The sequence below is a fragment of the Aythya fuligula genome, chromosome 5 (genome assembly GCF_009819795.1).
Source record: "Aythya fuligula isolate bAytFul2 chromosome 5, bAytFul2.pri, whole genome shotgun sequence".
Lineage (NCBI taxonomy): Eukaryota > Metazoa > Chordata > Aves > Anseriformes > Anatidae > Aythya > Aythya fuligula.
The window spans coordinates 10,222,634-10,235,151 of NC_045563.1; the positions used below are offsets into that span (position 1 = coordinate 10,222,634).

Consider the following 12,518-nt stretch of genomic DNA (forward strand, 5'->3'; position numbering starts at 1 on the left):
TATCGTCCCAAAAGCAGATCTGAAACACATACAGAACTAGAAGCAACATGATTTTCAGTGCTAGTGTTCCTCTTCCAGTGAAAAGGTAAGCATCATTCTCAGTATCCAGACTCACAAAATTTCATGGTATAAACAAAGATTAGGTGAAAAAACAACAGCAGAACAACAAAACCCACTGTTGTAGCCTCCTTATTTCATTAATTTGCACACCTTCCAGCACACATCTCCTTAATTTGCAAAGACATTACAGTGGTTTTACACTGTACAGCATTTTTTTCTCCTCTGGATCAAATTGGAAAGTAAGCGGTGACATGGTAACTGCTGTAAAGGAGGTGGCAAGGAACATTTTAATTTCATCTGAAAATCTGTCAGGACAGTTCTGTCATCATAAACCTAGCTCCCTTCATTTTTCATAGTACCACATACAATGCAATGTGAAAACCTTCCACTTGAAGAGGATTAATACTGACATCTGGATTTTTCCAATGTATAAGTAATATCAGCTTTAATAACAGCCCCACACGTCATCCTTTATGTTGTATGACATCTAGAACAAATTTACAGAAGCCTCGTTCCTCCAACAGTTCCACACACCAGTGGAGGCAAAAAAGTAGGAAGGCAAAATACTTAGAGGAGCAAAGCTAGCCATTCTAACAAGGAAGGCAAGGAGGGAAGGCACTTCATATACCATGCCTATCGTTTAGATTAATAGGAAGAGACCAGAGAACTGGAACGGAAAATGGCTGCTTCAGCGACCTTTATTGCGCGCAACGCCATCCCTGGAAATTAATCTTAAAAATGGATCTGCTCAAAACGCTCATCAAGGCAAGAGGGAAAAGGCAACTGACAGCCAGTTGAGAGGGAAGCAAAGTCCATGGTAAGACTTTACATTCTGGGCTTTTTACATCCGTTTGACCTCAATTTGCATTTCCTTCTCATTCCACTCCTTTAATTAGATTAGTGCGTCGTTCATGGTACACCGTAGGTGTTACAGACTGGCTTCTTTAAACACATCTGAAATGTTAATTAAAAATGCTAACAGCTATGTTATGCACGGTAACGAAAAAGCGTAGTACCATGAGATTGATGAAATTCATCTGGAAAAAGTATTTAATATAGCGACCAAAATCCTGAGCAACTGTCAAACAGCTCTGTTCTGTCAACACTCGGCGAACAAAGGCTCGAGATGCTCTGTGCTGGAGGAAGCCTATTCTTAGCCGTTCAGAAGTGACGGTACAACAGCCTGCTCCCCCCTCTAAAGGGAGAAAGTCTTTCAGCATCTCGCTGGCCTGAAAGTTTAGGTTGATGATAAAAGCAACAGAGCTATTTTTAGCACTCCACAGGCATAAAAATACAGCTCTAAACTGTGACCTACAGCTATGCACAGCCAAGCATCACAGCATCCGACAGCCTTAACTTCAGCTAGAAGCATGTCTGGAGTTGCTCCAGACAATCATTATTCATCTCACTGCCACCAATACCTTCAGATGGATTTAGCAACAAGCATTTGAAATTGTTACAATTTTTTTTTTTATTTTATTTTTTTTCAATTGCTGCCATCAGAACTCAATCCAAAGGTAGGAAACCTTAATGGACTTTGTAGGAAGAGTCAGAGAGACCACATTAGGTTAAATGGATTACTGCTGCTCTCTGGTATAGGGGGTGAGAAAGAACATTAAAAGCAGAAAAACTTAAACTGCCATGTTCAGTACTGAAAGTCTTTTTTGTAAGCACAGTTTGAGCAAATAAAGAAAAAAAGCTTTTTTTCTTCCACCAGTAGTAACAGCCTGGAAACAGGATATGCTAGAATAAGAGACCTTCAAGCAAACTCATCTGAAACAACACTGGTCAGACAACTGCTAAGGTAATTTATGTTATTTCCTTCTGATTTGTATGCTTGTGTCTGCATGGCTTGTAACTAACTGCAATTTAGAAGTCTATTCCACCAGATTTCAGTTTCCAGAGGTTACATCAATAGGAATTTATGTAAAAATACAAAGTGATACAGAAGTTTTAAGCTGGACTTGTACGGAGTTGCAGAACTTAACTTTATCAATTTATTTATTTTTTTTTAAACTTTCAAGAATTACTGCAATTTTATTTATTTATTTATTTATTTTTAACTACCTCATACGCTCTCAGGAAAAACAACATGACAATTTCAAGATGATAAATATGCACTTACAACTCTGAAGTTTACAGTATTTGAAAGTGTTAACTTGGAAAACAGATGTAAAATATTATAAAATGTAAGGCCTGTCAGATTTAATTACAGCTTGCCGATTATTATCGCTTCTTATATTGTAGTGCAAGAAATTTCACCATCAGGAATAAAGTTTCCTTTAAAACAGTCAGCAGCTTAAAAGGAAGCCTGTGGGTATAAACACTACCAGTCTGAGAGAAATAAGCTAAATACTGTTTTATTTTTTCCCCACAGCTTAAAAATGCCACTTTTTGGCTGGATGAAATGGTCAAAGAACGATTCCTACAAATCCGCAAGGTATCCTGGATCAGAACTCGTTACCAAAACCTTGCTGAGGGAACTGAAATGGCACCTGAAAGAGCGTGAAAGATTAGTGCAAGAGATTGAAAATGAACAGAAAGTCCAGAAACCTGGCACGGATTACAACTGGCTGAAGAACTACCAAAATCCTCAAGCAACAATCCCAGCCACGGAGCAGCGGCAGCTGGAAGTTCTCTGTTCTCAAATCCAGCCCTGCCAAACTGGAACTGTCCTCAGCAGGTAACTACTCCTACTCCTCTAGCCTTGAGTACTGGAGCATAAGCAAGCTATATTTTATCTTTTCCAAGCGTATGCATGTTACTCTGGCAGAAAGATCAGAGCCAATGACCATCAGCTTGACTGTTATTTTATAGATGTTTTAGAAACTACACCTGTGCTTTATGATGTTGTACAGGTGAAGTTGTTGAATATCGGGATTTTCCTGGTTTAATCCTCAACAAGGGAAGTCTTGCATTCTTAAAAATGTGACCTCTCAATACTTCCATTTCTTCCTGTTCATTATCCCCAATATTAAATTGTAACCAATTACAATTTACTTGTAAATTGATTACTATATTAAATATGAAACATTGGGGGGGAATTACCATGTAAAATTCTCCTATACTCGTATTTTAAATATATTTTCCAGGGGCATGTAGAAATGATAGAAGCCGCCCATGTGCCTTTTAAAGCCCAGAATACACCTAAGGGCAAAGTCAGTTTAAATCAAGTTACCCAGATGGAGGACAAAAAAAAAAAAAAAAAAGGAAAAGCATACTGAATAACAGTCCTCATAATAGTTGGACCGCTTCCAGTGCATTGTTAGAGCTCTCTTCCTCTTGCAATCTTTTGGGGGAGGCGTGTGGGGAAATGTGGCAGCAAGGAATAAATGACACCAGAGCGCAGTCATTTCCTCCTCCTTCTCCTTCCCCTTCCCTCAAAAGATAAGCGAGGAAAAAAGAGTTGTCAGCCCTGATGATTCAATTTAAATTCTTGTTTGTTTCTAGATTTCGTGAAGTTTTGGCAGAAAATGATGTTTTACCTTGGGAAATAGTCTACATATTCAAGCAAGTTTTAAAAGATTTCCTTACTACCCTTGAGAGAGAAAACCAGCAAGAGCAACTGGTAGACGTATGGAATACAAATTGCTCTGAACACTGCAGCCTGCGTGGAGACAGTTCTACCAAATCAGACAAAGATGAAATTCCCACTGTTTCAAGTTATGTTGACAAGAACACACAAAGCATGTTTCCTACTTTCTCTGACAGAATCTGGAACCTTCCGTATTACTACCCATCAAGTTGAGTGGGTTCACGTTTCTTTCAAAAAGCTTTGTAGTGTTTGTCTTCCTTTGTTGTGATTGCCATCCGCAAACATAGGAGTAGAACTGTGACACACTCCTTTTATATACAAGTTAAATCCAAGTCCTTGGTTATAGCTAGCATGCATTATACAAACTTTAAGTATAAACCCTCCTCCTATCTTCATTGTTCCTTTAAAATGTTGTGTTTGTAGGCACCTTTTAACAAAAAACATAGCTGCTGCTGATAAAACATTGAGGTATTTTCCTTTTAGCATTCAGGTAGACAGATATAGATGTATAAACAAGAAAAGACCACGTTCTGTATTTTGAAATAGCACCACTCCACAAAGCATTAGGCAAGAACTTCTGTATTTGTCACACAGCTTTTAGGCTCTGTGGGAACTTTATACCATGTAAGATTTAATATAGTATCAGTTGTACCAAATAAAATGGTAAATACCTTTTGGAGCTGAACAATTATTTCTCAACTTCAAGAATAAGTTCTAAAGTGAAAACAAGGTAAAATACGTGTAAAAAATATGGTACATTTCTGTAACAGCAAGAGATATCCAACAGATCATTGCAAAAGCAAGAGGTGATCTTTTCAAATTTTCAGTTGCCATTATTTATCATTGTGTGTTCGTAATGAAGTCTTATCAGACTGATCAGACACACACAGTAGTTATGGTCACAGCAGGCAACTAGAGCAGAAAGTCAGCGAAAACACAGGCCACAACTATTCTCCGCCTAAGAATGAATTTCCTTGCAATGCAATAGAAATCGTGTGAAACAAATTGCACAGTATCTTCCACAAAAGGTAGCTATATAGTTTGAAGAAGCCTCTGGAAAATTCACAGATCTTGGGAACATCTCATACAGGAGAGTGGAATACCAGATACAAAAAAGGCAAAACCATCAAAACTCTTGCATAAAGCTAGCTAACAAACTACTACAAGGCTAGAGTTAATCAGTTCCTACACGTTTACAGTAATTAAAAAATTCAGCTCATCACCAAGAGTAACTGGTCCCCCCACTTCCCATAAGCTAAATATGGGAAACTTCATATGTTGTGCAAACTCAGATCTGCACTCAGAGCTGGTATGAATTCTCTGCCCTCCTTTTGCTTAGCTGCTGGTTTAAAAATAAATTTAAGCGTTCATTTCAACTTAATCTGCTCTATGAAAACAGAATAAGATCTATCCGATTCTTTTTGTGCAGTTCTATACCAAGCCAGAAGTGGATCCCTGCACTAGGACAAGGATGGCCTGAAAACATTTTCTCACTGACAAGGCTCCCTCAAGGAGTTAAGCTTCAAGTACTATTCTATAAGCAAGAGGGTAAATTACTGAGCATATCAAAGACATCAGCAGAATTAGTATTAGTAACATCTGCAACACAGGCTTCAGAAAACATTTTTTATTTAGTCAAGTGTTCAAGATCCCTGCAATGGTAATTCATATAAAGAAAAAGTTTTTTAAAACATGCAGCTCCACAACTTTTTAGTGGAAAACAGGTGAAAAAACGCCCCACAAATGTAGCTTCCAAATCTTAGTTTATGGAAAACAATAGGGCAGTAAACATGTGGGGTCCACTTACCTTCGTGATCATCAAAACATGGAGGCTGCAGGTAGGGGTGTAGGTGTGTGTGTCAAAAACACAGTGACCACTGACAAAACTTCTCCATTGTTCATAAATTTCACTTTAATACAAGCAAATGCAGGCTTCCAAGTCCAGAAACGAGGACCACCACTAAAACATGCTAAAAGGCAGTTAATGAATAATAACAAAAAACTAGGCATCACAGTCACTTATTTCCCAGCGCAATGCTAAGCAAAAGCACAGAAACTCTTGTTAACTTTTAGGCACCTTTTACTGATTAAACAGAGACTAGGCTACAATACCCAGTTGTAGCAGCAACAAACAGGGCAAAAAGGAGACAAAGAAACCTAGGAACTGGAAGTGGCACAGGAAAAAATCATCCAAAGGTTGAAGAAACGTGGTCCACCAACACCTTACTTTGTCAATTTATTTTTTAAATACAGAATTGAGAGGTAACTTACAGAATATGAATATTTTCAGCAGTATCATTGTAGTAGGCCAGCCATCATTTCCCTGCTGACAGTCACTGCCTGAGAACACAATTGTTTGACTGCTTTTTACTTAGGGCCTACACGATTTGCATGAGGTGATGTGAAACTGCGATTCCTCACACTAATCCTGATATTTTTGCCATCAGCAGGCAGCTAACAAAAACCACTCTGCTGGCAGAAAGGTGAGTGGCAGTAATATCGAAGAGCAGCAATGTTTCCCACCTGCACAAGCGATGGGCAAAACAGCCTGTGACGCTTTTAGCCAAATGGCTATAAAAAAAAGGGCTAACTTGGAAACAACTGGACCTGTGACACGCAAGTTAAAGAGCATAGCCATTTTTTCCCACACGGAAAACTTTTAAGTGTTTTACAGAATCATCTAGATTGTATGAGACCTCCAAGATCACCAAGTCCAACCTCTGACCAGCCCTCCACTAAACCATATCACTGAGCTCTACATCTAAACATCTTTTAAAGACCTCCAGGGATGGTGACTCTACCACTTCCCTGGGCAGCCCATTCCAACGCATCACAACCCTTTTGGTAAAAAAGTTCTTCCTGATATCCAACCTAAACCTCCCCTGATGCAACTTTAGCCCATTCCACCCCATCTAGCCATTACTGTATTTATGCATTTTTTTTTAACTCCTTGTATAAAGAGCAGACCTCCATCGGTAATTCAGAACCTAGTACCAGCAGCACTTTTACATGAGGGGTTGAAAGGAGACAGACATTATGACATGCCAGTTTCGTACTATTTTTGAGACAAAGCCAGAAGGAGGCAGCTCGCGCAGCCCAGGAAGCCAACAGCAGCACCCCGGGCTGCAGCCATGCCAGGCACAAAGAACTGAAGGGCAGCTGAAGCACGCACAGGCCGCGTAGGGCACACACCACTCGCCCTGTTACCTCAGGCACGGAGCTGACTGAGGGAAGGCGCCGCAGCTGCCCCAAACGCAGCCCCTCGCCCTCACCACCAGGAGCCCCGCACTCACCCCGCGGCCACCAGGGACTCCCGAGGGCCATCGGGGCAGCTGAGGGGACTTGGAGGGGCTGTGGCGTGCGCTTCACCCCCCAAAAACTCGACGGCGGTCACGGCTTTGCCGACGGTGAACCAGTCGCGGATCTGCTCTGCCGTCAGCGCCCGCAGCATGATGGCGGCGGCAGCGCCCCACACGGCCGCCCTTTTCCCGCTCTCGGGCTGGCCCCGCCCGCACCACGTGACCGGCTGCCTCAGCCGGGCGGCGGCGCTGAGGGGAGGCGGCCGCCATGTTGTGGGGGGGCGAAGGGCGGAGCGGGGGGCGCCCGGTGTTAGCTCCCGTTTGCGCTTCCCCCGGGGCGACACGCGCTCCTCTCCCGGTCACTGCACCAAGCACGGGCCCTTCCCGGCCACTACACGAAGCACGGTCCCCTCCCGGTCCCGGGGTGCGCCACCACATCCCTCTTTTCCCCCAGGGAAGCAGCCCCCAGGCGCGGAGCCGCCTCAGCGGGGGGCTGCCTGCCGGTGCCGCCCGCTCCCCGAACACCCCCGGTGCCGTGAGGAGCGGCCGGGAGCCGGGCTCCCGCTCCTCCGCGGCTGCAGAGGGCGCTGCCCGGGCGGCGGCGGCTCCTCCCGGGACGGTGCCTCCCCTTCCCGGCGTCCCCCGCAGCGGCACCGGCGGCTGTCCCCGCTCCGTGACCTTCGGCGGCCGCCGCGCTCCCCCCCGGCCTTCAGGGTGGGTGCCGCGGGGGGCAGCCCCCGGGAGGTGCTGGGTGAGGGGGGGCGGCCGTGACCCGGCTCTGCCGGCGCCCCCCCGGTGCGGGGAGGGCCGCGGGGCCGCGCTGTGAGGGGCGCTGAGGGTGTGCTTGGGAGGGGGGAGCAGAAAGGGCATGGCGAGAGGGGGCTGGAGAGAGCTGGGCTGTGAGGGCAGGCTGAGAGCTGGGCTTGTTTGGCTTGGGAAAAAAGAAGACTGAAGGGAAACCTCGTTAATATATAAAAACACCTGAGGGGTGGGCATGGGGGGATGGGAGCGGTTTCTTTTCGGTTATGCTCAGCCACAGGATGAGAGGCAGCAGGCGCAAACTGAAGCGCAGGAGGTCCCGGCTCCACATGAGGGGCGCTTCTGTGCTGTGAGGTGACAGCACTGGGGCGGGTTGGCCAGAGGTTGTGTCTCTCTCCTGGGTGAGTCTCCTGCTCTGGAGATGTTCACAACCCGCCTGGATGCCATCCTGTGCAGTGTGCTCCAGGTGATCCTGCCCGGCAGGGGTTGGACTGGGTGACCTCCAGAGGTCCCTTCCAACCTCGGCCACGCTGTGATCCTGTGAACAAACACTAAAAACCTGGGGGGAGTGGTTTTCACTGCTCTTACTAGCACAGGTGAAAGCACAGCACCATTTCAGGAAATATGAATGTGATTGAGATGTCTCTCCATAAATTAGTAAAGAGAAATGTGGACTTGACTGTATTCATATATTGATTTTCATGAGGATGCTTTCAGTAAGTGCCATCTAGATTTTTCCAGTTGTTTTGACATTGGCAACCCTTGCCTCCTTTTACCCTTGATGGTCGCTAAAGGATGTTTTACACGTAGCACTGGGAAATAAGTGAGAATGACCTCACAGAAATTGGAAAAAAAATATATCTGGTTTTCTATCCTGGGATGCTGGCTTGACATAGACTATCCATATCTGTATATAACTGATTTTAATGGGTTGTATTGTATTGGGTAAAGTGTTCTGCTTGTTTAAGTAGAAAACAGTAGAACATGTTGTATTGCTATGTAATGTGGTGCAAATGGTATGCCAACGTACCGTATGGGAGTTAGTTTTATTTTAAAACATATTTTACACAGCTTTCTGTGTTTACCTTGACTAACAAAGCTGGATACAAAGGAGGAAAAAAATCAGTAGGCTCTCTATTCTCGGGACATATTTTAAAAGTAATATATTCATGATAAATCTTGAATTTAGTAGCTTATCTTGTGTTTTGCTATTTTGAGTAGAAATTACCATGTTGGAAGACATGTTAGATGTGGGTGAGGGAGGGAAACTGACTTGGTAGTGTAAGGATAGAGTTTGTCTAGCTTGTGTGGAACAAGGCTTTGCTCCTGAGAGAGTCTGGAAATAAAAAGTCACCAATAAAATGAGAGGAGCCTACATACTGCTGCTCTGCAAATGCTCCGTTGTTCATCTTTGAGTCCTTTCATCAGCTGGAATACATTTTCGTGTGTGTTAGCCCGTTAAGTTATAACCTTAATTCTGAATTTTTGATGCCTTACTTTGGAATAAGTACCTTTGCACATCGGGGGATTATTTTTCAAACCCATTAACTGCTGCTGCTGCTGTGTGTATATATGTGTATAATATATATGAAGAATATATATAAATATACATATAAAGTACAAATGCATGTGTATACTACTTTGGTATGCATAACATATAGATGTATAAAAGTATATATAAAGTGCATGCACATACGTATATAGCAGGTAAGAATATAGTTACAAAACTCCTCATTGCAGAACTTATGATACCTTTCAGATGATGCAAGCCATGATTCCAAAGTCATGGAGATCCATGAAGTTCTACTTCTCTACAGTTTATCAAGAAGTATGGGTCGGTATAGCATTAACAGCTTATACCTACTACAAACTTTCATATGGTGGTAAGTTAAACATTTTAATCTTCATCGACTGTTAATTAAAATCATGCTTTATATAATGAGTGCCCATAACAGTTCAAACTGTCCTTGAACATATCTAGCAAATAAGAAAGTAACGCTTTTCCTTAAGGCCAAGTTTTTGCCATAAAAGTTTATCGTGTTCAGTGTAGAAGGCTACACTAATAAAATCACTCAAGCTAGTGTAACTGTGCCTGCTTTATGAATATTAAATAATGTGGACAATGGTTTTAAAAACACACATCTAACTTGAAATGCATAGCCAGAGGCTTTTTCTCTAGGTTTTTCCGGAATGAATGTAACGTTGTTTTGAACTAGAACTTTGATTTTTTTTTCTTAACATTTGCAAAAAAAAAAAAAATGCAACTTCAAGAATGTTTTCCCATGTGAACTGTATTAAGTACTATAATTTTGGGCTGATGCACCTCCAAGTATGAGGTACATCACATCACTGAACATTGAAGTGTGTTTTATTTGGTGATGCTGGATCTCTTTCTGAGAGAAAAAATGGAACATCTAATGTAAAGCTAGTATATTTGAGTGGGTCAGGTCCCTCAAAGCAAAAGGTTACAACAGATTGTTATATTCAACGTCCTATTCTTCAATTTGGGCTATGCTGAAAAATTTCCAAGCCTATCCCTTTGCAACCTGTCACTAAGAATTACAAGAACCTTGATATGGAGGAAGTGTAAGCTAAACGTTACTTTAAAGTGAAAATAGCTTTTAATAGCTGTAGCCTTTCCTGAAGTTTAGGGTTGTTGTAGAATAACTTTGGCTGCAAGGGACTTCTTGAAGTCACCTGCTCCAAACCACTGCTTAGAGCAGCTAGATCAGGTTGCTGATAGCACCAGTCAGAATTCAACTGAGTCCCTCCAAGGATGGAGATTTTACAGCCTCTTATGACTGCCTGCCTTACGAAGATTTTTTTTTTCTTTATGTTTTTGTCTGGTCACCATAAATCAGACTTTTAGGAGAACAATTAAATTGGGAATGTGAAATAAGTTATTTTAATAACAAAACAAGATTTTAAGACAAACGGTATTGTTACTACTTCAGTTTACATCCTTCAGTTTTGTGTGTATATGTACACACACACTATGCAAAACTACCATTCTGTATAAATTTTCCTCGAATTATAGTGGGAGTCTTGATGGCTATGAATTCTAAATACATAGAATCTTGGTTGATGAAAAATAATTTTTATATATAATGTTTATGGAAATGTACCATAAAAAGTACATCTCATACACTTTTTAAAATCTCATTCACACTCAAGAAATTAAGTGTAATTGTTCAGCTTGTTTTGTTTTTTCTTTTCCTCTAGGCAAAAAAGCAGTGGCAGATAGTAAGTATTAACTACATAATACCCTCTTATTTGTCATGAGCTGCTATAACTCAGTTTACTTTCTGTACCATTATAGATAGGTCATTTGCTCCCAGTTGAATTTGTATATGTAAACATTATTTACATTTTATATATATAATTAGTGACAATAATAGACTTAAGGATAATAGCATAAATAAACTGTAATTATAAATAACCAATACCAATAACCATTCCAAGGCTGTGGAAGAGTTTGCTGCAATAGCATTTTAAAATGTGTGAAAAAGGATTCTTACTATTAGCTGAATTTGTTGTGTATTTCATTTGGTGTGGTAGATTTACTTATCAGGACAGTTGAACCTGCCAAATATTGTGCTCAGATTTAGATACAGTCATCTATTCTAGGTTCTGAACTATGTTCTTGAATTGGTTTACTCTACTGTTTGAACAGGCTAAATCGTGTCTTTTTTTCAGAGTCTTCTGACCATCATTAAAGATCTCTTCTTGGAGAATGAATTTGGTGTTTGATCATCTTTACTGTACATGAAGCAAGTTACAACCATAGGGAAGTTAATTCTAAAACTGTACCTGGTATACTTCTGTACTTAGAATAAATCTGTTGAACAACAAGAAATTAAACATGTTGGACACAGTATACTGGAGTGTATTGAAAATTGATTTTTAGTGTATACGTTTGTTTTCTGCAGTTCTTCCACGTTCCACATAAAAGCTTTTACGATAGTACCTTGGGAAAAAAAGGAATTTCTGTAACTAAACTTAATAGAATTAGCCAACATTTCATATAAAAGTATTATGCCACTTTTCATAGCATCTTTTTCAGTTAGAACCTTTGAAATACTCCATTGCCTTTAAAAATATCTTAACTGAGTGTGCCAAGTGTGATGATGTAACTGTCAGCTTGCAGTGCAATATTTTGGGGACACAAAAACCTTAGGAAAATGAGTTTTTAGAACTGTACATACTGAACATCCATACCAAGGATACGTAGTGCATAAAATCAAAATTTTACTTTGTCATGTTTTGTTTAAGTTCAGCTTAATCTGCTTTTGAGAAGATTAAGAGGCCTAAGTCATTTTAATGACTTCATGCTTACGTACATCTTTTTAACTACATCACTGAAACATCTTAAATCTTTCAGCTTGATTAAGGTTTTGTGTTTCAATTTCTCTTACTGTAATATCTGGCTGTAACTTAAATATTTTGTATTTGAATAGTCACAAGCTTGACAACCTTGCCTGCTGATGACATGGTAAACATTCCAAATACTCGTTGCCTTTAATTTCTACAGAATTTATACTTCTGCTTCAGCTTGGCATCTACACCTATTAAGAGTAAAATTACTGATCGTACTTCTCTGAAAACTCTAGTCAGTACTCATACTGACATGGGCTATGTCAGTTGCAGGCGGTGGCTTTTTTTTTTCCCCTAAAGGCCAGTATACTGTTACTCACTTGATTAGAAAAGAATAGATAGCTATCTTTCATTCATTCTTGACCTCTCTTCCACAGTTCCTCTCTTCCTTGTTCTGTATTTTCCCTCGGTAGGGCTTATCTGATTCTTTCCCCATCAAGTCGTTTTTTTCTGTGTTTTCAATGTTTCTGCCCTTGCTGTGTTTTCTAACC

At 41.1% G+C, this 12,518-nt stretch overlaps 3 protein-coding genes across 3 annotated transcripts in view; 2 read left to right on the forward strand and 1 right to left on the reverse strand.

The window, feature by feature from the left end:
- Positions 1-7,046, reverse strand: part of TDRD9 (tudor domain containing 9) — a 64,668-nt gene extending 57,622 nt beyond the window's left edge. Inside the window, exon 1 of the mRNA XM_032189357.1 lies at positions 6,889-7,046. Coding sequence (XP_032045248.1) covers positions 6,889-7,046 — 158 coding nt within the window. The remainder of the gene's footprint in view (positions 1-6,888) is intronic.
- Positions 1,807-3,808, forward strand: RD3L (retinal degeneration 3 like). The gene is made up of 3 exons (XM_032189359.1): positions 1,807-1,864; positions 2,438-2,743; positions 3,511-3,808. The coding sequence occupies exons 2-3, from the start codon at positions 2,445-2,447 to the stop codon at positions 3,806-3,808; spliced, it is 597 nt and encodes a 198-aa protein (XP_032045250.1). The 5' UTR covers positions 1,807-1,864; positions 2,438-2,444.
- A 475-nt stretch (positions 7,047-7,521) lies between the features above and the next one.
- Positions 7,522-11,532, forward strand: ATP5MPL (ATP synthase membrane subunit 6.8PL). The gene is made up of 4 exons (XM_032189316.1): positions 7,522-7,608; positions 9,413-9,536; positions 10,876-10,896; positions 11,350-11,532. The coding sequence occupies exons 2-4, from the start codon at positions 9,413-9,415 to the stop codon at positions 11,367-11,369; spliced, it is 165 nt and encodes a 54-aa protein (XP_032045207.1). The 5' UTR covers positions 7,522-7,608; the 3' UTR covers positions 11,370-11,532.
- Positions 11,533-12,518: the final 986 nt, after the last annotated feature.

Coding starts and splice junctions, on each gene's coding strand:
- ATP5MPL (XM_032189316.1), top strand. CDS start 9,413: ATGATGCAAGCCATGATTCCAAAGTCATGGAGATCCATGAAGTTCTAC. Junction 9,537..10,875: donor CTACAAACTTTCATATGGTG/GTAAGTTAAACA, acceptor CTTTTCCTCTAG/GCAAAAAAGCAGTGGCAGAT. Junction 10,897..11,349: donor CAAAAAAGCAGTGGCAGATA/GTAAGTATTAAC, acceptor TCTTTTTTTCAG/AGTCTTCTGACCATCATTAA.
- RD3L (XM_032189359.1), top strand. CDS start 2,445: ATGCCACTTTTTGGCTGGATGAAATGGTCAAAGAACGATTCCTACAAA. Junction 2,744..3,510: donor ACTGGAACTGTCCTCAGCAG/GTAACTACTCCT, acceptor GTTTGTTTCTAG/ATTTCGTGAAGTTTTGGCAG.